Below are 22,503 nucleotides of genomic sequence, written 5' to 3'. Positions count from 1 at the left end.
TATTTCTGAAAGCAGCATTTTATTATCTCAGGCATATATAGGTTATGGATGGCACAGCTTCTTCAATACCATGCTAATTCATTTGACTGTGAAGAGTGATAACCACGTTTGGTGGCTGTGCCTCCCCAGAAGGGTCGTTGAGTATGTGTGGTTCTGCGGAGGAAGCTGATAGTTTGGAAATGGAATTCTGCTTCCCTCTCCACTAATCAATATCTTTGTTTGGCTGAAGTTCTTTCCTTCACCCCCCCTATAAGCTTCAGTTTTCTGTCTGTAAAATGGGATAATAGTTACCTCTTGGGATGGTTTTGTGTATTACACAGTGATGATGATAATTGTCAACACTTTCTTTTTTTTTTTTTTTTTTTTTTTAATTTTTTTTTTCAATGTTTATTTATTTTTGGGACAGAGAGAGACAGAGCATGAACAGGGGAGGGGCAGAGAGAGAGGGAGACACAGAATCGGAAACAGGCTCCAGGCTCTGAGCCATCAGCCCAGAGCCCGACGCGGGGCTCAAACTCACGGACCGCGAGATCGTGACCTGGCTGAAGTCGGACGCTTAACCGACTGCGCCACCGAGGCGCCCCAACACTTTCTTTAGCAAGTAGATGATAAATATGTTTATCATGATATATGATTGTTTGGTGTGTGGGTATATTTTAGGAGAAAGACAGAAATTCTGTATTCTATCCTGAGTTCTGTTGGAGATAAGACTTTCTGACCAGGTGATTCTATGTTGTGCGCCTCAATGTGTCTAAGTGGTGTTGGGGAATTACATCAATGAATGCATTTCAGTTTCATCATTGGTTATAATCCTCTTATGTTCTTTCTTCTAGGATCTAAAGAAGTACCACTTCTACTATTGGTTTTGCTTCCCTGCTCTCTGCCTTCCAGAGAGTCTACCCCTCATTCAGGGGCCAGTGGGCTTGGATCAAAGGTTTTCACCAAAACAGGTATCAACAAATAAAGCAAAATGCAGGTAAAATTGGACTTAATGAGCTTGAGTACTTTATCTAAAGGCAGGCAGTTGTCTGAATGAAGAGTTGGTCACTGTGGAATCCTCCAAAGGTGGCACTAGGAGCAGACTTATTTATAAAATGTTTGTAGAATCATTCCAAAGGAGTAGTCCAAGATACTTTTCCAGGTATTCAGTGACATTTGGTGAAAGGCTGAGCCAGTAGAGGAGCTATAGGAACATGTTGAAAGTCTGCAAGAATTTGCCAAAATGTGGTTTTCACTTTCATTGTAGAAGATTCCAAGGCACTAGTATACTTTGGGAAGAGAGTCTTTGAAACCAAATAGAAGACATTCCACTACCCTCACACCAAGTTGTGGAACTTCTACATCAGGAATGGTACACACAAAGGTAGTCTTTGTGGTCTAAGGAAGACCATAAGAAAGAGGTGGTCTGAAGGAGGGCAATAAAAATAATCAAACTAGTACAACACAAACCCTCAACCAGATATTCTGATTGTCATTGAGGCAAGGTTTGAGTGGCAAGATGATTTGGATTCATGAAGCATGTCAGTCATTAAACCATGGATTCTAACACCAGGGAGAAACCCTTATTGATGAAAAATTAGTAATTTTGTTTAGTATAAATCAAAGGTTGTGGTTTTGTGGAACTAGTTTCCCAAGAACAAGTGTAAGTAGAGGAAAAGGATTACGCCACGAGGACTGACTGCTGATGGATATGGAATTTCTTTTAAGAGCGACATACATGTTGTAAAATCGTTATGTTGATGGGGCTCCCAGTTGGCTCAGTTGGAAAAGCATCTGACTCTTGATCTCACGGTCATGAGTTCAAGCCCCACATTGAGTATAGAGATTACTTAAAAAAAAAAAAAAAAAAAAAGGCAACTTTAAAATTAGTTGATGGTTACATAATCCTGTGAACATGCTTAAAACGCAATTATGTATTTTATGTGGGTGAATTATATAATAAGTGAGGTGTGTCTCAATAATGCTGTTATTTTGTGGAGAGGTTCAGGGTAAAATTAATCAGTGATGGATTCAGTGCTTGGTTATTACAGGAGCTAAATAATGTTTGGAGCTCTCTCTGTACACCTTTGTGGTTAACATCTTAGGGAACCACCATGCTGCACCATAAAAATGTCTCCTTGTGCTCCTAAGACACCACCATGCACATGGGAAGTGTTAACACAGAGGTGAAGTGGTATTATTTGGGGGGCACTTCTGTGTTCATTTGCTGCAAAAGAGTAACGGGTATGCTCAGTCATTTCCAGTCTTCTGGCTTGAAAATACCTTTTATGTTAATTTTTAGCTCAGAATTAGATATGTGATTGGAGAATAACTCAATGTTTCCTGTTCTTAGATTCAAGCCCTTGAGCGTGCATATGATGATCTTTGTCAAACAGAAGGAGTCCCAGCGCTACCTTACTTCTTAATCAAGTATGATGAGAAAGTGGTGCTGGTTTCCCTGCTTAAACACTACGGTGATTTCTTCCAAGACCAAAGGACAAAGGTCAGAGAAACTCTGAGTTTCATTTTATCATCCATTAAAAAAAAAATCTGATGTTCATGTTATGATAGACTACTACACAATTCAAACTCAGATTTCTTTGGCCCTCCAAAGAATGTTGTACAACGTTTCTTTGTCTTCACCCTCTCCCACCCCCTGCCATTCCCAGATCACTTTCTCCTCCATTTTCCTAGCTCACCTCCTATTGGGTTCCTCACTCCCTATTAGTGATAAAGTTATTTCAGTTTTTGTTGCACTGTATTTTGCATCTATATTTTAACTTATTTCTAGAGTTACCACGTATTTCAGGCCCTGCTTACCTCTCTCCTGGACAGTTAGTCTTTTTGCTTCCGTCTTGCACACCACCACAATAGAAGAATCTGCTTTAAACTGCTCACATCCACCCTATCTTTCAATGATCACAAGTTAATGGTGTCTTCCTTCTGGCTCCAAGCCACCTTTCCTGCCTCATTCTTCCACTATTTTCCTCATAAACCATTGTTCCAACCAAGTTTTCCTGTTGTTGTTGGGTTTTTTTTAATGTTTATTTTTATTTTTGAGAGGGGGCAACAGAGAGAGCAAGATGGACGATCCAAAGTACGCTCTGCGCTGGCAGTGCAGAGAGCTTGAAGCAGGGCTTGAACTCACAAACCGTGAGATCATGACCTGAGCCAAAGTCAGACACTTAAACAACTGAGCCTCCCAAGCGCCCCCCAGGTTTTCCTGTTTTTAACTAGACAACCCCACCACCACCACCGACTAATCAAGTCTACCTAGGACTTTTTCTATATCTCTCTTTGACCTTGCATTGTGTCATCTGAAATCTCTACCTGTGAAGATCTTAAGAAACTCTCCTTGTTGGGATCCTAGCTCCACAGTGAAGCCTTCTCATAGATCTTCCCTTTTCTGATCTCACTACATTTATTCCCTGTTCTTCATTTACTTTTCTGTTCCCTTGTCAAATAACTTTTGTTCCATACTAGATAGTAAGCTCCCAAGGGCAGGACTGTGTCTTATGTATCTGCATCTCCATAGTGTCTAGCACTTGTCTTAGGTCCTCAATAAAAATTTTTCTGAATGAATCAAAAAGTACTGTGAGTGTCTTTTATAAGTAATGAGATATGTAGTAAGCTATCTCAGCCATATAAGAGATTGTAAATTAAAAATAAAAAATTAATGAATTTTATGAAGTCGTGAAATCAAGTAGGATAATTTCACTAGCCATGTAGACATATCAGAGTTGAGAAAAGAGAGACCTCTAACTGATGTCCTTATTATTCCTTAGCCTGAACTTAAGATACTTTCTTTAAGTACATTTTTTCCCCATTTACATTAGCATTTTCCTTCACAAAATAATACTTTCTTCAGTGCTTTGCGCTCTATTTTCTATCCTCTTCTTTTCTGTCTTTTTGAAAAATACCAGTTGTGATCCACTAAGTGATTTGGACTCCAAAATGGGTCATCACTGTAGTTTGGACAATGTTGTGTGCCAAGTTTGAGAATACTGTCAGATAAATGAACTACACTAAGTATGGTTCCATTCGTTATTTTAATTTCCAGCTGCCTCTTTCTGCTTTTAAATTCTCACAAAGCCATTCAACTATTATTTTAAGTTTTTGTTTCTTTTTTTTTTTTTTAATTTTTTTTTTCAACGTTTATTTATTTTTGGGACAGAGAGAGACAGAGCATGAACGGGGGAGGGGCAGAGAGAGAGGGAGACACAGAATCGGAAACAGGCTCCAGGCTCTGAGCCATCAGCCCAGAGCCCGACGCGGGGCTCGAACTCAGGGACTGCGAGATCGTGACCTGGCTGAAGTCGGACGCTTAACCGACTGCGCCACCCAGGCGCCCCTAAGTTTTTGTTTCTTAAGTAAGCATTTTGTATATCTCCTACTAATCTTTTCCTGTTTTTCAAAGACTAAGATTATACTATATTCTCTTTTATTGTAGATTTTAGCATAATACTGTCGCAGTCTGTATCAACATCCTTTCTGATAGATAGATAGATAACGTGACATTTTTGACTTATAGTTTTCTCATACGTCTTCCTTATTAGGAGTCTCCTTGTGCATCAAATTCCTGCCATCCCCCCACTTACCTTGAATTATTTCTTGGGAAGGAAGAGTTTCTAGATACAGAATGGCTGGGTTAAAGAGTTTGGACACTTGAAGGTGTCCCATCGGTAGTGTCCTGCTAAGTGTTTGACAGCTAGCTCTCAGGTGGGGCAAAACCCTGACTGTGTAGCGTTTGCTTCTTCCTGGGGTTCCAGTACTCCCGCTGTGGCCGGCATCAGGCTACCAGTGTGAGGTCCCAGAGCGCAGAGATGGGGAGAGTTGGTAACAGCTGGCTCTCCCCTTTCTGTTCCAGCCAGCTCTGGCTCACCATTGCTTATTATAACTGGGACTCACACACTCTGCAGTTTGCCCTCCTGCCAGCCATGCACCTTTTACCAGCATTGGGATGTTACACATTTTACACATCTGCATCGGTTAAAGACTGGCCTTGTTTAAGTTCTTATTTCCCTCAGCGAAATGTTATTCCACACTGGTCACAGTGACGCTGCATCACCAACAATTAGTTGTCTTTCAAGCCACTGCTTGTGATTCCATCAAAAACAGCCCATATCACTGTTCTGTTGCCAGTCTTTTAGGAAAGCTTGCTTGGGTCTTCTGCTGTCTTCAGAGTAGTCATTGAAGATTGGATGTTTGGGATACATTTTGTAATTTTAACAACATTAGCCTTTAATTCTAGGGTTTTAAAAATCTTCGGACAAGAGTGATGGCCAAGGAGCAGCAATTGGTATGCTATTAGCGGGGCTATTTCTTCACTTAGCAAACTCCACATCTTGGCAGCTGTCTGTGACATCGCTGTGCATTAGATACTTGAATTTTTGTCCTGTACTTTTAAAACATGTAATCACCTTTGCGCATTTCCTGTTACATCAAGTGTTTGAGTAATAGATGTCCATTTGTCAGAGAAGTGTGTTTTATGGGATCAGTGTGGAAATTTCTCTAGCCCAGGGTACTCAAGTTGACAATTTCACCCTCTTTTCTTTCTCACATTGAATTTTTTCAGCAAATAGCTGGGTGGACCATAGCCAGAACATGACTGAACCACTTCAGTGAATTGTGTGCTCTCAGCCAAGTAGAAAGGAGCATTTATTTCGTCAGCCTTATAAACAAAGTTTTTTTTTTTCCAATTACATTTTGTTTTTTTCTACTGATTTGTGTGATAAAAAGAAGTGATTTGCCTAGCTTCACAGAATGACTTTGTGGCAAAGCCAATTGGAGAACGCAGAACTCCTATCCCATGGTTATTTCCGACTGCTGCTACCACCAAACAAAAAAAATCTATTTACCCAAACAGTTTAGCTGGCCTACCTAGCATTGTGCTGACTAATAATTCCTACAATGATTGAGGTACCTGATTTGGTTCTGAAAGCACTTAAAGATTTTGAAATCACTTTTGAATCATCAAAGAAATACTAAATGACGTTCAGCCTCATGTCAAATGTGTTCCGTCATTTTCCTGTCTGGATGCTTGCTTTTTGTACTCATGCATGCCTCACGTGGGTAAGAGAGTTACTCTGAAGCATCTCCACGTCGACCTCCCTTTATGGGTGATAGATTTCTCTTTAGCAGTTCATTCCAGCCCTGTAGCTCCTCTTAGGTCAGGTTGCTCTAAGAAACTTATTCCTGTTTTTTCCTACTCAGAAAAAGATTTCTTTTTTTTTTTTCTTATTGCCTTCCTACCTCATGTCCTTTTGTATTTAGTGTCAGAAATATGCTCATTCTTTGAAATTAGGCACCCACCTGTAGTATCTAATATGATAGTCTAACTTCTATAATTTAAATTCACTTAGTTCTGAGGCATCCAGGTGGCTCAGTCAGTTAAACGTCCAACTCTTGATATAGGCTCAGGTCATGATCCTGCATTTGTGATCTCATGGTCATGAAGTTGAGCCCCGCATCGGGCTCTCCGCTGAGTGTGGAGGCTGCTTGGGATTCTCTCTCTCCCTCTCTCTCTCTCTCTGCCCCTCCCCTGCTCACACACATACACTCTCTCTCTCTCCCTCAAAATAAATAAATAAATTCACTTACTTCCAACTCTGCATTTATAGATGATAACACCTAAATGTAGAAAATATTTGATAAACTGGAATTTATCCCCTTGTTTTCTCTGCGGGTTAGGAAAAGAGAACCTTGAGACTGAAGGTAGAGAACTATGTAACAGTAAGATTGAACTGAACAGAGAGGTCAGTGAAGTTACTACAATAGAGTTTATTTACATTGCTGTTATAGTTTACATCATTAAGTGCTTGCCTTGTTTCCAGTGTCTGTGTCCAGACGGAGTTCTCCAAAGATGAGAAACCTGGCATAGAGAGGTCATATGAGAGTAGGTGACTCAGGACATTGGATAAGAGTCCAGGTTTATTGAGTCACATTTGAAAGTTTGAAACTCAAGAATCTCTATACAAAAAGTATTCTCTGAATTGGTACTATCTGGATTCTTCCCAAATAAAACTTAAGTAGCCTTTAGACACCCAGTAAGATTGAACCTAAGAAATTTATATTGTCTTATAACCTATATAGGATTTTTTTTCTCTTTAATGTTCTTTAAAGTTCTGTAATTCTGAAGCTAGAAGGAATCCTTTGAGATGAAATGATACAACGTCTCCATTTTATAGGTGAGGAAAGCACTTCTCCAAGGTCTGTTTTCCCCCTATACTTGTATGCCTGCCTGCTCACACCCCAAGGCTGAAAATCAGGTAGCTGTAGAATTAGGACGCATGCCTGCTGACCTCCACATCAGCTTTTTTCACCACATCAGGTCATTTTCTTCTAAGCTGCTTGAAATGTCACAGAAGTAGAATGCAGGTGTCTCCCCTCTCCCCCTTTTCTTGCTGGATAATAGAGTTGTACATGTCTTTGATGAATTTTTAAAAATTTGAAGTTGAAGCGATGATCAATAAATGTAGTTTGTCCAGCAGATGCCTTCTGTCATGATTGACAGCAGGCAACAAAAGTGTCCCAGGTGGTGGTGGTGGCAAACAGGACCAGAAGAATTCAAGGCAGACAGCTTCTTTGTTCATAGGGAGCCCTGGGTGGGGAAACATTATTCTTCAAGTTCTCTCGCTTCTCAGAGCAAACCCTGTGAGATTAAACTGTCACATTCTTACCCAGGAGAATCCCAGGGTCAAAATGTCACTGGAGGGAGAACCTGTGCTGTTGAGAAAGGACAGGGGAGGAAAAGGAGCCAGCTGAGATGCTGCACCATGGTCCTCGATGTGAGCTTCAGCCATCACCTCCCTCCGGCCGCCCCCCAGGATCCCTGCCTGAAGATGGGGCATGAGAGACGGAGCTTTCCATATAGCGGGGCATGGAGAAACTGGCCGGTTCTGTCATTTGTTTGGCACAGTTTGCTGACTAGCCGGTACCATGCCAGGCACCAGGGATGGAAAGATGCATATGATAGACGACCTTGCTCCAACACTCACAGAGCTTAGAGGCCAGCAAGAGAAACAGATGTGAAATGTGTCCTGTATGACCTCCATTCTAAAATGCTTTCTTCTTCACATTTTAATTTTTCTGAAGTCAGGAATTTCTTGCAGTTGTTTTGTATCTTTGATGTTGTGACATTTCCTTTTCTGTACAGTTTGAGAGTGGATTTTATAATCTGTGGTGCCTTTGAATCAAGAAAATACCCTGGTTTAACAAATAATCACAACTACCATGGGAAAAATATAGGATGCAATGAACTCCATTTTAAGCAATCCTAGACCTGAGGTGGCTAGTGCCAAAATGATGGTGCACACAAGAATCACCAGAGGAGGTCACAAAGCACGTGGGTAATGGTACCGAGGGAGTGTGTGTGTGGTGGACCATACTTTGAGAAATCGCTACAGACTCTCAAGAGATCTTTGTAACTTGGCTGTATTTTAGAATCACCTGGGGAGCTTTTAAATAAAACAACTAATGCTCAAGCCACGTGCCAGACCAATGAATGAGAACTTCTGGAGATGGGACCCAGGCAACAGGAATTTTGAAAGCTTCCCAAGTGATTCTCCTGCACATTCACATGTGAAGACCAAGGCTGGAGAGGGTTGAGGGGCAGAGTAGTGCTCCCTACTCACTGCAGATCACCTGGGTCCTTGTTAAAATGCAGATTCCGATCCAGCAAGGCTGGAGACAGGGAGTCTGAGATTCTGCATTTTTAAAAAATGTTTATTTATTTTTGAGAGAGAGAAAGAAACAGAGTGTGAGCAGGGAAGGGGCAGAGAGAGGGGGAGACGCAGAATCTGAAGTAGGCTCCAGGCTCTGAGCTGTCAGCACAGAGTCCGACACTCGGCTTGAACTCATGAACTGTGAGATCATGACCTGAGCCAAAGTTGGACGCTTAACTGACTGAGTCACCCAGGCACCCCTGAGATTCTGCATTTCTGACAGATTCCCAGGTGATGCTCTGCTGGTGCATAGACCACATTTTACAGAGAATGGAAAGACATAGAGCCAATCCAGACTTTTCAAGGTAATGAAAAATGGCCTCCCAGGCTTTTTTTATTTTGTCTACAAGACCACCTTCTGTAATGGTTTGCAGAGTAAGTCTGTGGACAGGTCCAACTGCATCAGAATTACTTAGGCGAGGCTCATGACTGGGGATTTGAAGGCACCGATAATAATATTAGCAGCACTACACGGGTGGGGGTTTCATGTCAGTATCACACTCTAATCCTCACTACCTCTCCGTGAAATAGGTGCATGCTTTGATTCAGATTTTAAAAGCTGAGGCCTGAAGAATTTGACTCATTTGCCCTAGGCCACTCGTGTAGTAGGGGACAGTACTCAGAATAGTCTCTGCAAACTCTATTTGTAAAAGCTTCCTGGATGCTGATGTTTCATCTCGTGTGGAAAAGGAAATCTCAAATAAAGATATTCTGTATTTCCTGAAATGATGGTCATACATTTGAATCTGCATTGAATTAAACATGAATCTCTCTGTGTGCGTTAAAGACATGAAATGGATCTAGGCAAAAATGTTTAGTGTTAGGAGTAAGAACATTTCATACAGGGAGGGTAGCAAAAACAGAATATCCTTCAAATAATACAATAATTGTCTGATAAGACAATAGTAAAATTCATTTTCAGATATTTTTACTGAGCACAGATGAAGGCTAATTAATTGTCCTTCAATAGGAAATAGAAAAAAGTTACTGTACACCAAAACAATGAAATGCTCTTCAGCCACTATTGGCAGTGATTGTAGACTGATATTTATTGGCAGAGAAGAGAATTCACAATAGAATAAGAGATATAAAACAGTATGTATAGCATGATATAATTTTTCTTTAGCAATAAAAATTATATACTAAAATAATTATACAAAAGTTATACTAATAAAATATATTTATTCAAAGGTAAAGTTATGGGAGGTTACACACCAAGGTGTTAATGTTGGTTTTCTCTGGATGGTGATCTTAGAGGCCTTCCTTCCTTCCTTCCTTCTTTTGTTTCCTTTCTTTCCTTTCTCTGAATATGGGTTAAGATTCTGCTTTGTGTTTAACATATTAAGCATTTCAGTAAATAAATGGAATTGTTTGGACTGATCCCATTCTTATAAAACTAACTGGATCTAGAATAACCAAAATTCTGCCGTGTTTTTATTTAACTCAAAAATACACCCATAAAGGAAACCTGTGGGTTGATTTATGGTTCTCTCCCAGCTATCTTTCTTCCCTTCCTGACTTTCTCTCTCCTTTCACTCACTCACCCTTTTCCTTCCCTCCCTCCCTCCCTCCCTCCCTCCATCCATCCATCCATCCATCTTTTCATCATTCAGCATGCATTCACTGAGTATCTGCTGTGTATATATGAACTGATCATGGGGAGATGAAAAAGATACTCCCTGCTCTCTAGATGCTTGCTGCTTCTTTTTTTTAGATACACTTTTCATTTTGGAGTAACTTTAGATTTATAAAAATTTGAAAGTACAGTAGAGGGAGGGTTCCCATATACCCTCTCCCAGCTTCAGTTTTCTGTAATGTTACCACCATACATTAGCATGGTACCTTTGTCAAAACTGAGAAACTGGCAGTAGGTTACTATTACCTAAACTCTAGATGTTATTCAGCCTTTACCCGTTTTTCTCACATCTTCCTTCTGTTTCAGGAGCCATTCCTGGAGACCACATTGCATTTTGTTGTCATGGCTCTTTTGTCTCTTCTGGTCTGTAGCAGTTTCTCAGGCTTTCCTTGTTTTTGATCACCTTGACAGTTTCAAAGAGTATTGGACAGTTATTTTGATAGAATGCCCCTTAATTTTGGTTTGTCTGATGTTTTTGTATGATTAGGGTTACGGGTTTTGAGAAAGAGTGCCACTAAGGTGAAATACCCTGGTCATCACATCATATCAGGGGTACCTGCTATTCACATGGCATCCCTGATGATGTTAAACTTGACCACTTGGTTAAGGTAGTCTTTGCCAGGTTTCTCCATTGTGTGGTTACTGTTTTTTTCTTTGGAAGTGGGTCACTAAGTCTGGCCCACTGTCAAGGAGGAGAACGATTAAGCTCTACTCCTGGAGGAGGCAGTATCTGTATATATTGTTTGGAAATCTTCTGTAAGGAAGACTTGTCTCTTCACCTTCATATATTTGTTTATCCCATCATTTATTTGTATCAGTGTGGACTCCTAGGTATTTATTTAATACTTTGCATTATAATCCAATACCACGTTATTTATTTTGTTGCTCAGATGGTTCCAGCCTTGGCCATCGAATGCTGTTTCTGTTGGTTCTTGTGTCCCCTTGATGTGCCCCCATGCTTTTGTTTGTTGAGCACTTCCTTACTTTTTTTTTTTTTTTAAGTTTATTTATTTTGAGAGAGAGACTGCATGCATGCACACAAGCTGGGGAGGGGGAGAGAAAGGGAGAGGCAGAATCCCAAGCAGGTTCTATGCTATCAGCACAGAGCCCAATGTGGGGCTTGAACTCACAAACTGTAAGATCATGACCTGATCTCATGAGTCAAGCTCAAGAGTCAGACACTTAGCTGACTATGCCACCTGCACCCCCTTCCTTACTCTCTGGTATACAAGATGCTACAGTCTCTGTGTTTTCCCTGTTCCAGCCCTAGAATTAGCCATGCATTCAAGGAGCCCTGATTCCTTTTATTGGAGGATGGTATTTAGAAATTAAGATCTGGGTGCTGCATGCTCATTGTCTTTTGAAAGGAAGAAGAGAAAATGAAAAATGGTATGTGTAATGTACAAATTGCTATGGAAGCACAACGGACAGAGTGACTGTTCCCACTAAAGGGAGTCTTCACTGAAGAAATGGTATTTGAAGTTAAATAGAGTTTTCCAGGCAGAAGTCAGGGTTGAGGGAGTTGGAGGGGGAAGGAGTAGAAAGAAATATATGTTAGCAGTATCAAGAGCATCTGACTGTAGACTTATAATGGCAGTGGCCCTTCTTTTATTTTCTCAGTACATAAACATTAGCAATCTTCACAGATTTTTATCTTTTTATTAGAGGATGGTCTCTATGTGAGCCTTGACAGTTGATTGTCTTCTCACCCCCTGTTTTCCCATGCAATCTTTCTTCTTTACTCTGCCAGGCCTACTGCAAGGCATTGGGGTGGTGCAGAGAAGAATTTTATAGCCCCTCCATCCAGAAGTTCTGAGGTCTGGTGTGAGATCCTTTTGCTTTCTTCTCTTCCCTCTAGCCCTTCATCAAGTGTCTAATTCTTAGTGCTTTTGCAGAACAGCCTATAAAGGCAAGAGGAAGTATTAGCAGTGTCTGTACTGTGAAACCGACACAATGCTTGACTCACTCACAAAGTCTTTTCTGTTCACAGATAACGATTGGTGTATATGATCCCTGTAACTTAGCCCAGCACCCTGGATGGCCTTTGAGGAATCTTTTGGTCCTAGCAGCCCACCGATGGTATTTACATGTGTGTGTCTGTGTCTCTGTCTGTGTCTGTCTGTGTGTCTCAGTCTACCTATTTTGGACATTGTGTCTGCCTATATCTTCTCTTTTTTCCTCCAAATGCATGTTTTCATTTCTGGCATGGAAACCAGATAATAAATCCATAAGTCAGTCATGATCCAATTTCCATCAATGATGAACCCCTAAGTAGGTGTGTTATGGAGCTGCAGATTCTGACCATACTGCAGTGAAGATATTTCAGAGTAGGGGCAATCACCCAGAGGTCCCAGTCCCCAAATTCTCCAGCCCCTCCCTCCACCTGTCTGGGTCACTCTCAGATTGGATTATCCTACTGTTACCATCTTCCTTTTCTCCTAGCCCTAAAATAATGAAAACAGGGTATCTAAGAGGTCAGTATACATTTGAAAAGATGCTCAACATCATTGTTCAGTGGACATAAAATATAATGAGATACTACTCAGTATTAGAGATAATGAGGTACCATGCTGAGATACTACTACATACCTACCAAATGACTTAAAAAAGATGACAGTACCAAGTGTTGTCAAAGATGTGAATCAGTTGGAGCCCTCAAACACTGCTAGGAAACTGGCAGCATCCCCCAAAGTTAAAACTATCTGTGGCTCAGTGATTTCTTTCTCAGGTACATAATGCACAGAAATGTGTACTCAGATAGATACAAGCAAACACACGTGCAAGAATTTTTATAGCGGCAGTATTCTTAATAATCAAACACCGGAAATAACCCGGATGTCCTTCAACAATGAAACGGATAAGAAATTGTGGTGTATTCATTGTGATGGAATGTGATGTTGTAGCGAATCTGAGTGAAATACTGATACACGTATCAACACGGATGACCTAATGTTGAGTAAAACAGGCTGGACCTAGGAGAATAGGTACTCTGTGATTCCTTCTAGGTAAAGATGAGACCAGACAAAACCCAGGAATGGACGTGGACAGTAGAGTAGTAGCTACTCTTGAAGGGGGGGTGGGCAGTGACTGGGAGAAGGCATGAGATGAGCTCCTTTATATTTAAGATTTGTGTACTTGTCTTTGTATCTGTTTTAGTTACATAAAAGTGCTTAAAACAAATGAAGATAGCTAAATTATAGATTTTCCCCAGAGGGAGAATGGTTACACTTGCTTATCCAGGTGGTGAGTCTGTAGAGTGCACACAGGCCTCCTAACTAGTACTGACTGAGGTGCTGTTTCACAGAATATGAGTTCAGGGAGTGAGAAGGAGGCCCAGAAGAAACCATGTATGTCTTAGAGGTTCTTTTTAACATCTTGCAATCTCTTTTCCCCTGCATTGATGATTCATTTGTTAGAATTATTTATTTGCAACATGATTGTTATATAAAATTCACTTAGAAGGCAATCACAGCCAACTCACTGCTCAGCCTCTAAACATTTGGACAAAGGAGAGCATACGTGTATGCATTCAAAATCTCTCAGAGGTTAAAACCATGCCCCAGGGGTGTCAGGGAGGCATAATTACAATGCTTTGAATACTCCAACTGGTTTTGCTGAAGCTCTTATGAGAGCTCTTTCTTTTCCTTCCTTAAAAAAAAAAAAATGAATTAATTAAAACCTGGCACCTGACATCAGGAGTAGCAGTTTCCAGTCTGTTGAAGTCCTCTGCTTCCGAGACCGCACCATGCAGGGGGTGAGAGACATCGCCCACAGCATCATCTTCGAAGTGAAGCTTCCAGAAATGGCATTTAGCCCAGGTAATTTGCCAGTCGTTGAGAATGCATATAATTATCATTTATTAGAAACCTCATCAAGTTTAACTTTCCTTTCATCCCTTCACAATGGCAGCAGAAGGTAGAGAAAAGTACAGCTCTTACCTCTTTGCCCATGGGAACACCTCTCTTGAACAGAGGGCACTGCTCTGCTATTCAGAAAGCAACAAAGGCAAAGATTGTCCTCAGGAAATTTCCTCCAGGTCTTTTTTTTTTTTTTTTTTCCCAGACTTGAGGATTTTTTTTTTTCTCCCTTCCTAGTTTTTGTTTCATATAAAATCTTTATTCCTGACCTTTCTTAGAGGAAGAATGTTACTTACAGATTTATTTGTTACATAAAGTTATGTGTGATCCTGTTCTCCACATAGTAAACCAGTTAGCAAAAGTGCCATTTCTCCTTCCGTGTTTAATATTCTTTGTAAGATCCTGTGTGGTAGATATCATAAGTTAGGAAACTTGGGCTCACAGGTATTTTATAGATGTGTGTGTACGCATATGTTTATGTGTTTATATACATGTCACAAAGATAGAATACATACTCAACTTCGAGTAAAATAAAGATGATAATACCCACCTCATGGAATATACCCTAGGGCAAATCTGGGTCCTGTGTAAAAGATATGCAATGTCTGGCGTAGGTATTTAATAAATGCTAATTTATGTTAATTTCTTATCTTACGCCAATCCCAGCACTCTCCAAAACGATCCCTCAGATTTCTTTGACTTTCATGCTTTCCAGGGTACCTTTACATATGTTGTTTAATCTGCTTTTCACCACATCTGCGTTGTTCAAGACACATTGCTTTCTTTATAGTCTGGGGTCATGTGCTTAAGAGTGTGTGTGTCAGGGAGGGCAGTGGTAACATCTCTCTGAGATGTCATTTCTGGAGTGCAGAAGTCAGAAGGCTTTAGGATTGACTCTGACAGCATTTTATCGGTGAGTCTTTGCCGCAGCACTGATAAGTGTCTTAAATAGATTTCTCGGAAAGATTGAGGGTGGACTCGGCTTGGTCAAGCAGAGGAGAAGGCTGTAAGTTGTAAGTTCAGAGCCCTAAGAAATTCACTGCTTCCCTGCTGTCTTTAGATAGTTGCATTTGATTTAGCACCCTCTTCTGGCACATTCTAAAATAGCTTCCATGGACTCAACTTAGGTGCCATACCTTTGTTATTAAACTGCAATTTGTAGATAGTTCTAGGGGAATGGGTGAGTTAACTAACAAGTAATATGTGTCTGGTCTATGCCCCACAGGCCACTAGATGCCTTCCATACTAACTCACTCACTCAATCTTGCCAGCCACCCTACAGAGGAGGTACTTTTGTTTCCATTTTTATGATAAAGTCATTGGATGATTCTTCCTCCCCATTCCCAATTATCTTGCTGATACGTGGTGAAGCTGGCAAACTCCAGAAACATTGTACATTTCCTTTTGAAAAAGATGTTTTTTTGTCATCCAGTAATGCCTCTGCTACATTTTTTTATGCTTGATACTGAGTGTAGATTATGTAATTTAGGAAAGGCAAGTTTTCTTTCTTTTTTCATGTAAATTAATATTATCCCTCATAGTTACAAATAAAACCTTAAATAAAACTTTGTAAAGAGTTATTCTATAGCATAACGTGAACTGAAGGTATTGATATAGTAGTAGTTTATGCTATTTCGAAGACATCCTATAGTTGCAATGGCACTGGTATGAGAAGTATGGTTTTAAATATCCTCTGTCATCTTTGGCTCCTCGTGGTACAGCCAAGCCCACTGTCCACTGCTGATAGAAAAATTATTCTGGTAGCCGGCAGAAGGAGGCAGCAGACTCTACAGAGAGTGGGAGATCCTTCATTTCATGTCCTTGATGTTCTCCTCCTGATTGTTCACTTATGAGAAAACAAGACCTAATTTTCCCCTAAAAAAAACGTTTTTCTATTAATTTGGGGCATGTCTTATGGATTTGATTTATATAGAGGCAGATAGGATAGATCAAGTATATTTTTTTCATTATTAATAAGCTTAAGGTATGTCTAATTTTCTTAGAAATGGCTGTAACATTTTGAGAACAGAGATGTTTTCACTTGAAATGAGATTTTATTTGTACCATGACTTCTTATCTGTAACAGGAGAAAGCTTAGGCCAGGGTTATTAATTGCAGAACTAGACTGTGTGGTTTGAAGTTCTTTTCAAGTTTTTGGCTATATGTTAGGGATGCATTTTTTTTTTTTGAAATTAAATGTAAGACTAGTGAGAAAAGCAGACAAAATATGAATTAGTAGCATGTCTGAACTCCTTCCCCAGAAAAAAGAATTTTGAACTCTTAACCTTTTTTAAGAACTCAAATCTATTACATCAGTTCTAATTTTTTGTTATATTAAAAAAACACACACATGCGTGCATCAGAGTGCCTGAGTTATAATGGGAAGGGACATTTGTTTTCTGGCTCCTCACTGTGAATGATATGTCCAGCCATCCTGTGGCCCAAGTAGCTTTTGAGGATAGTTGGCCCCAAGGTTTTCCCTTGGTCATCCTATCGCAGAAAGGAAAGATTGTGTCAAGGAAATCTACACCTTCTAGGTCCCATAATTATATTGAGCAATACTATTTTTAAAAACTAAGGTCAAACGTGGAAAAGTTCCCAAGGAAAGGAAAATAGAAGTGTTGACAGCCATCTAAAAGTAGGAGAATGGCCAAAGAACACCAGAATACAAATTAGAAACATAGACTTCTTCCCAGTAGTCCTGTACATCTTTAAGTCCAGGAGTTTCTGTTCCTTCAAAGACTGTTACTTAAGGCAGATACTGGAGGGGACGCTGGCAGGGTAGATTGTGACTGAGTGAATTCCCTGTTACAGAGTAGAGGGTTTCTTGTGAATCTCAGGTACTTGGTGAGAAAGGGAGAGTAACAGAGGTCCTAAGATGTGAAGAGGGTAATAGAGTGAATGGCCCCCCCATTAGCAGATTGCCGGCAAGGAAGTCAGGTTACCATTAAGGTAAGAAAGTGAGACTTATAAGAGGATTTTGTAATAATAGAATAGAGCAGCCACAGGATCCTTATCCTCCAATGCTGCTACACAGCATTGCCTGTAGCACACTTCAAGAACTGGGATTGGAAATTCAGAGGCACCAACTGCAGAGATTAAAAGAAGTTGGTAGAGAAGAGAGAAGTCAGGGAAGGGGAAAGACTGACTAGATAAGGATGAGCTTAAAGGAGAGGGCAGCTTAACAAAGGGACAGGATAGGTGCGCAGAGACAGGGTTGAGAGGCAGAGCAGAGTGCTGTGGTAAGGATGAGGAACGGAAAGGATGCACTGAACATAGAGGTTCAAATCCTGATGGGAAGCTCAGCAGAAAGTGTGCTGCAGTCATGCTGGCTGGTCTTCCGCAGATAAGAGAGCCTTGCACCGGGTTATACCTATCCCAAGTTGGGTTGTCTTTTTTCGAGCAGCTCCCAGGAACTGCAGAAGTTGAGGCGGCTCAGGCCAGAGTCCAGGGCTATTTCAGAAGCCCCTCTGCAGGAAAACCCTGGTGATCTCTCAGCGAGGGTCCTGGTAGTAGAGGAAGGTGTTGAGCAACTGCTTCAAGTACATGCAAATTCAGGTCCCTGAGCCGCTTTGAGAAAGAAGTGAACTGAAAGCTTCTTAATGTGTGCGCCATCTTGCCACTTGACTTACATGTTTTTATTCGTCCCTCCTTCATTAAACGTACTATTTTATTTGCCTTAAGATTGTCCCAAAGCAGTCGGATGGGAAAAAAACCAGAAAGGCGGCATGGGACCGAGGATGGTGAACCTCAGTGAATGTATGGACCCTAAAAGGTATATTTTGGAAGCTGTTTTCTCCCAAGGGGACCGTTGGTAATGAGGACACACAGCAGGTTCTGTCAGGCCAACCACATCGCTCACATCAGTGCAGGGGGTACCATTCACATTGACAATGAGTGTTACTCCACTCTTTGCTGCCTGACTTGATTTAAGTGTGGTTGTGAGAATTAACCACCTGATGGAGGTCCTGAAGGGCACACAGTTCATCTGGTCTTCTAGACATTATAAATTTTGTTCTTGCTTTGATTTGAGTCTCTCAAACTAGTTAGTTACAGATACATGCTACCTTGTAGTCCTTATTCGTGGCCTTTTAATTTCATCCTATTAGCCTACATTGAAGGACGTTATAAGAAATATTTCATAGAAATTAGTGTTGTGTTTAAGGGATAAAAGTGCACCCTTTTTTGAGGGGCCAGTGACTCCTCCAAGTGGTCATGCTTCCATTTTCACTTTGGCTGCTAGGGACTCGGTATCAGATTTGTGGCCTGTCAGTAGCAGTTACGGAGATCCACACGGGCACATGTGCTGTGCTGTTTCTCCTCGCTGTTGCCCTCATGCTTCATCTTATTTTCCCTGTGATCTCATTTTGCTTAGTTAGGATTTGGTCCTCATTTTCTTATTCAGATGCTTTCTATCTTTTTAAGACAAGATTGGGGCATAAATGAGTGACTGAATGGATAAATAATTCTGTCGTTTTCTAGGTTAGCTGAGTCATCAGTGGATTTAAATCTCAAATTGATGTGTTGGAGATTGGTCCCTACTCTGGACTTAGACAAGGTTGTGTCTGTCAAGTGTCTGCTGCTTGGAGCCGGCACCTTGGGTTGTAATGTCGCTAGGACACTGATGGTAAGTTTGTGGGGGCCAAATGGTACCTCTGAAGCTGTGGCTTCTCCTCTTATCTTAATATACCAGATTGCTTTCCTCCTCCCAGAGTTACCTACTCCTCTTTCCCTCCCATCCTTCCTTCTTCCCTCCCTCTTTCCCTTTCTTTTTTCTTTTGTCGGTTATCTTTTTATTATAAAAGGAATTCATACTTTTATCACAAAGTAGAAACAGAAGGTCTTTCTCCACCCTCCTCTCGTCCCACTTCCCAGAATTCAGCAGACTTCCTAGATTAGTACACAGTATGTCCTTCCCTGACGTTTTCATAGGCACTTGCAAATAAAGAGAGGGACATTTGTCACCTTTGCTGTCATTTATTTATATTTGCAAAAATTGGATCATAGCATACTGTCTGTAACAGGTTTTTATTCTTAACTCAATAGAAAAGTAATTGTGGCTCTCTGTATGTTCTATATTTGGTATATGTAGTATTTTGTTGTATGACTCTGCCCTCACTTTATTTCGATTTCAGCATATTTTTTTGAGATACTGTTGAAATGAACATTTTTAGATCTTTACATATCTATGGGATTATTTGTTTAGGCAGAAATCCCTATAAGTAGAATTATTATGTTAGAGAGGATGTATTGTGTGTATGCTATATGTATATGTGTGTATACTGTGTATATATATATGTATAGTATATACACACATATATATATATATACTATACACAATATATACTATATATACTATAATATATATATATTATATACTATATACTATATATACTATATATACATACTATATATAATACGTATATATGGGTTTTTTTCAAACTAAATCACCTTCCCAAAACATTTTACGAGCCTGTACTTTTAGAAGCATATATGACTTTTTAATTTGCTTTTCTTTTACTAGTGAGGGTGAATCTTTAATTTTGTTTCCTTTGTGAATTTTATTCTATTCATGTGATTTTATAATTAATTGACACAAAATACATATGGTATTCTCTTAGCATCTTTTAAAACTCTATCTTTTAAAAAATCTTTCCTCATTCCTAATGTTGCATGTGTATGTTTTCTCTTTTTTTCTCTTATTCAGACTTGCCAGAGAGCCTTGTCTACTGTATCATTCTTTTTGGAGGGCTAAGTCCTTGATTTATTTTTTAGTTCTATAGTTTTTGTTTTTGTTTTGTATTGCTTTCAGATTCATTAACATCTATTTTTATCTTCATTAATAATCTTCCTCTCTTTGTGGAATTTATTTTATTATTCTTTTTCTGGCTTCCATAATTAGGTGCTTAGGTTTTCTTAATATTTTTAAAAATGATAAAGTCAGCAGAGACCCACTATAGAAAATTTGTAAAGTATAAAAGTTACGAAGCAGGAAAAGAAGATACCCATTTTCCTACCACTTTTTCACTTACTTCCTTTCAATGTTTGTTAAATACATATTTAAAATTTTTATTTGATTTATAATAATGCTCCTTGCTAATTTATCTGTTACCCTTGTAAACACTTTCTCATGTCATTAGAAATGATGCTTATAAAGCATTTTTAATGACTAGAATATGCCTTCTTCTATGATGAATATAATGTACTGAGACACTCCCCTAATGGTAGGCATTAATATGTTTCCAATATTTTACAACTATAAATTATGTTGTGGAGCATTTTTGTTCATATTTCAGATTACTTCCTAGGATAGGTTGCTGTAAGTATTTTCTTAGGATATATTGCTACAAGTAGGTTGAAAGATATGAACATTTGAAAGATTCTAGACACATATTGCCAAATTGCTTTCCAGAAAAATTAGATCAGTTTACATTCTCAACTCGTGCAATAGTTTTTTCATCTCCACATCCTCACCAGCACTGGGTATTATCATTTTCTTCAATGAGTATTATCGTTTCCTTTAATCTTTACAGATTAGCCATTTAAACCGTGTAGCATCCCAGGAAGCCAAAAGTTAAGTGCAAACCCACACTCACATGTGGCTAACCCATAGTATGTTTGTAATTTATTTGGCTTTCTTCCCACTGCCCAGTATGTTCCCAGACTGCCTTCCTTGCAGTCCTCTCAGCATTGCTTTAAGGAATGTAAAAACACTTGAGAAGTAAATGTCCTCAAACCAAGCACAAGTGACTTTTGGGTTGTCCTTGTCTTTATTCCACCTCCACAGTAGGTTGCTTAGCTGATGAAAGTCACTTACAAAACTGAATGAGTAGATCTGAGTTTACCAGTGGGCTTTCAAAACCAATAATGTAAAAACTGTGCTTTTGAAAGGATGGATTCTGTCCTTTCATTCTCAACCCTGAAAATGAATCTTGGGTACTAGTTGACTGTCCCCTGGGAACCGTCAGTATAATTGAATTTCAGAGTCCCTAATGGAAGGCTATTGAAATAAGAGAGAGAGCAGAATTAGCTTTGTAGCCAATCATGGCAGGGGCTTCTCTTTGATCACTGTGCCTATTTATGATATGCTGAGATGCACACACTACACCCCACCCTCCAGAAAGCAGTCATCTCTATTTGGTTGCAACTCTCAGGATCTCAACCCTTCCCACCATTAACCAGATCTATGACCTTCAGTGATTTCTGGTCTACGCTTTGCGTATCTGTGAAACAAAACAGTTGGACTAAGGATGTTAGAGATGCCATCTCAGTTTAAAATTGTGTGGTTCTATAATACTTTAAAGGAATTATAATTAAAGTGTATGAAATCATGCAAACTATTTGAGAGAATATAGAATTGTCCCCTGTATTACCGAATATTAACAAGCCCTTTACGTCTTCAGTAGTACAAAATCTTCTGCGATGTTATACAACAGAAAATAACTTGTAAGTCATTTTTCTGAGGCATTAATTCAGGCTTTAAGTGAGTTTTAATGTGAGCTGTTATTTATATTTAATTACTCATTAAGGGAAAGCAAGTACATTTGGGGGCTTATCGCTAATTCTTTTAAGACAGCAACATAGACAGTTCTCATGGGACTCACCTCCAACTCTTTCTCTGGTGCCACTGTCAAAAATAATGACTTATTAGACCCACTCTGACATTTCTTAGATTCATTACTGCAGGAAACTAGGCACCGGGTATATAATTATTTTTGTCTTTTAAAGGAAGCTGGCCCTCTGTTAATCAAAAACTGAATTTGCACAATTCAGTTTCTAAAGTTTCCTGTATTTTGAGATTCCCAAGCTATTCCAAAACTAAACCTCTTTATAGGTCGCAAGAGAGACACCCTGTGAAATGTTCATCAGAAACACACCATGATCTCTTGTTTCCATGCAGGGTTGGGGTGTCAGACACATCACATTTGTGGACAATGCCAACATCTCCTACTCCAATCCTGTGAGGCAGCCTCTCTATGAATTTGAAGATTGCCTAGCAGGTGGTAAGCCCAAGGCCCTGGCTGCAGCAGAGCGGCTCCAGAAAATATTCCCTGGAGTGGTATGTTGATGCTATTCGGGAATGTTGGAGGTTTTCTCCTGTAGCTTTCCGTGCTTAATCTTGGGGAATGAGGGCCTGTGGTATTGGTAAAAGAGAGTCAGATGTTTGTCACTTACTACCTGGGCCTTCATCATATGGCTAAGCCTCTCCTCATCTCAGAGATGGGGATTAAAAAACAAAACAAAACTCGTGTTTATTATTGTGAAAATGAAATGAAGAGTGAGAAAATGTTTTTGTGAGTGGCAAAGT

General features: G+C 39.8%; 1 protein-coding gene across 3 annotated transcripts in view; it reads left to right on the top strand.

Annotated features, from left to right (window-relative positions):
* The window catches only part of ATG7 (autophagy related 7), a 248,701-nt gene that overhangs the window by 31,017 nt on the left and 195,181 nt on the right, over positions 1-22,503 (top strand). For all 3 annotated transcript variants that reach the window (XM_086697414.1, XM_025921265.2, XM_086697416.1), the window contains exons 6-12: positions 834-950; positions 2,333-2,482; positions 12,329-12,417; positions 14,035-14,156; positions 17,880-17,970; positions 18,678-18,822; positions 22,096-22,254. In XM_086697414.1, the coding sequence (XP_086553540.1) occupies positions 834-950; positions 2,333-2,482; positions 12,329-12,417; positions 14,035-14,156; positions 17,880-17,970; positions 18,678-18,822; positions 22,096-22,254 (873 nt within the window). The remainder of the gene's footprint in view (positions 1-833; positions 951-2,332; positions 2,483-12,328; positions 12,418-14,034; positions 14,157-17,879; positions 17,971-18,677; positions 18,823-22,095; positions 22,255-22,503) is intronic.

Source organism: Puma concolor, chromosome A2, assembly GCF_028749965.1.
Source record: "Puma concolor isolate L17-30 chromosome A2, mPumCon1.1.hap2, whole genome shotgun sequence".
Lineage (NCBI taxonomy): Eukaryota > Metazoa > Chordata > Mammalia > Carnivora > Felidae > Puma > Puma concolor.
The sequence above is the reverse complement of the archived record's forward strand: the minus strand, read 5'-3'. Positions and strand labels throughout refer to the sequence as shown.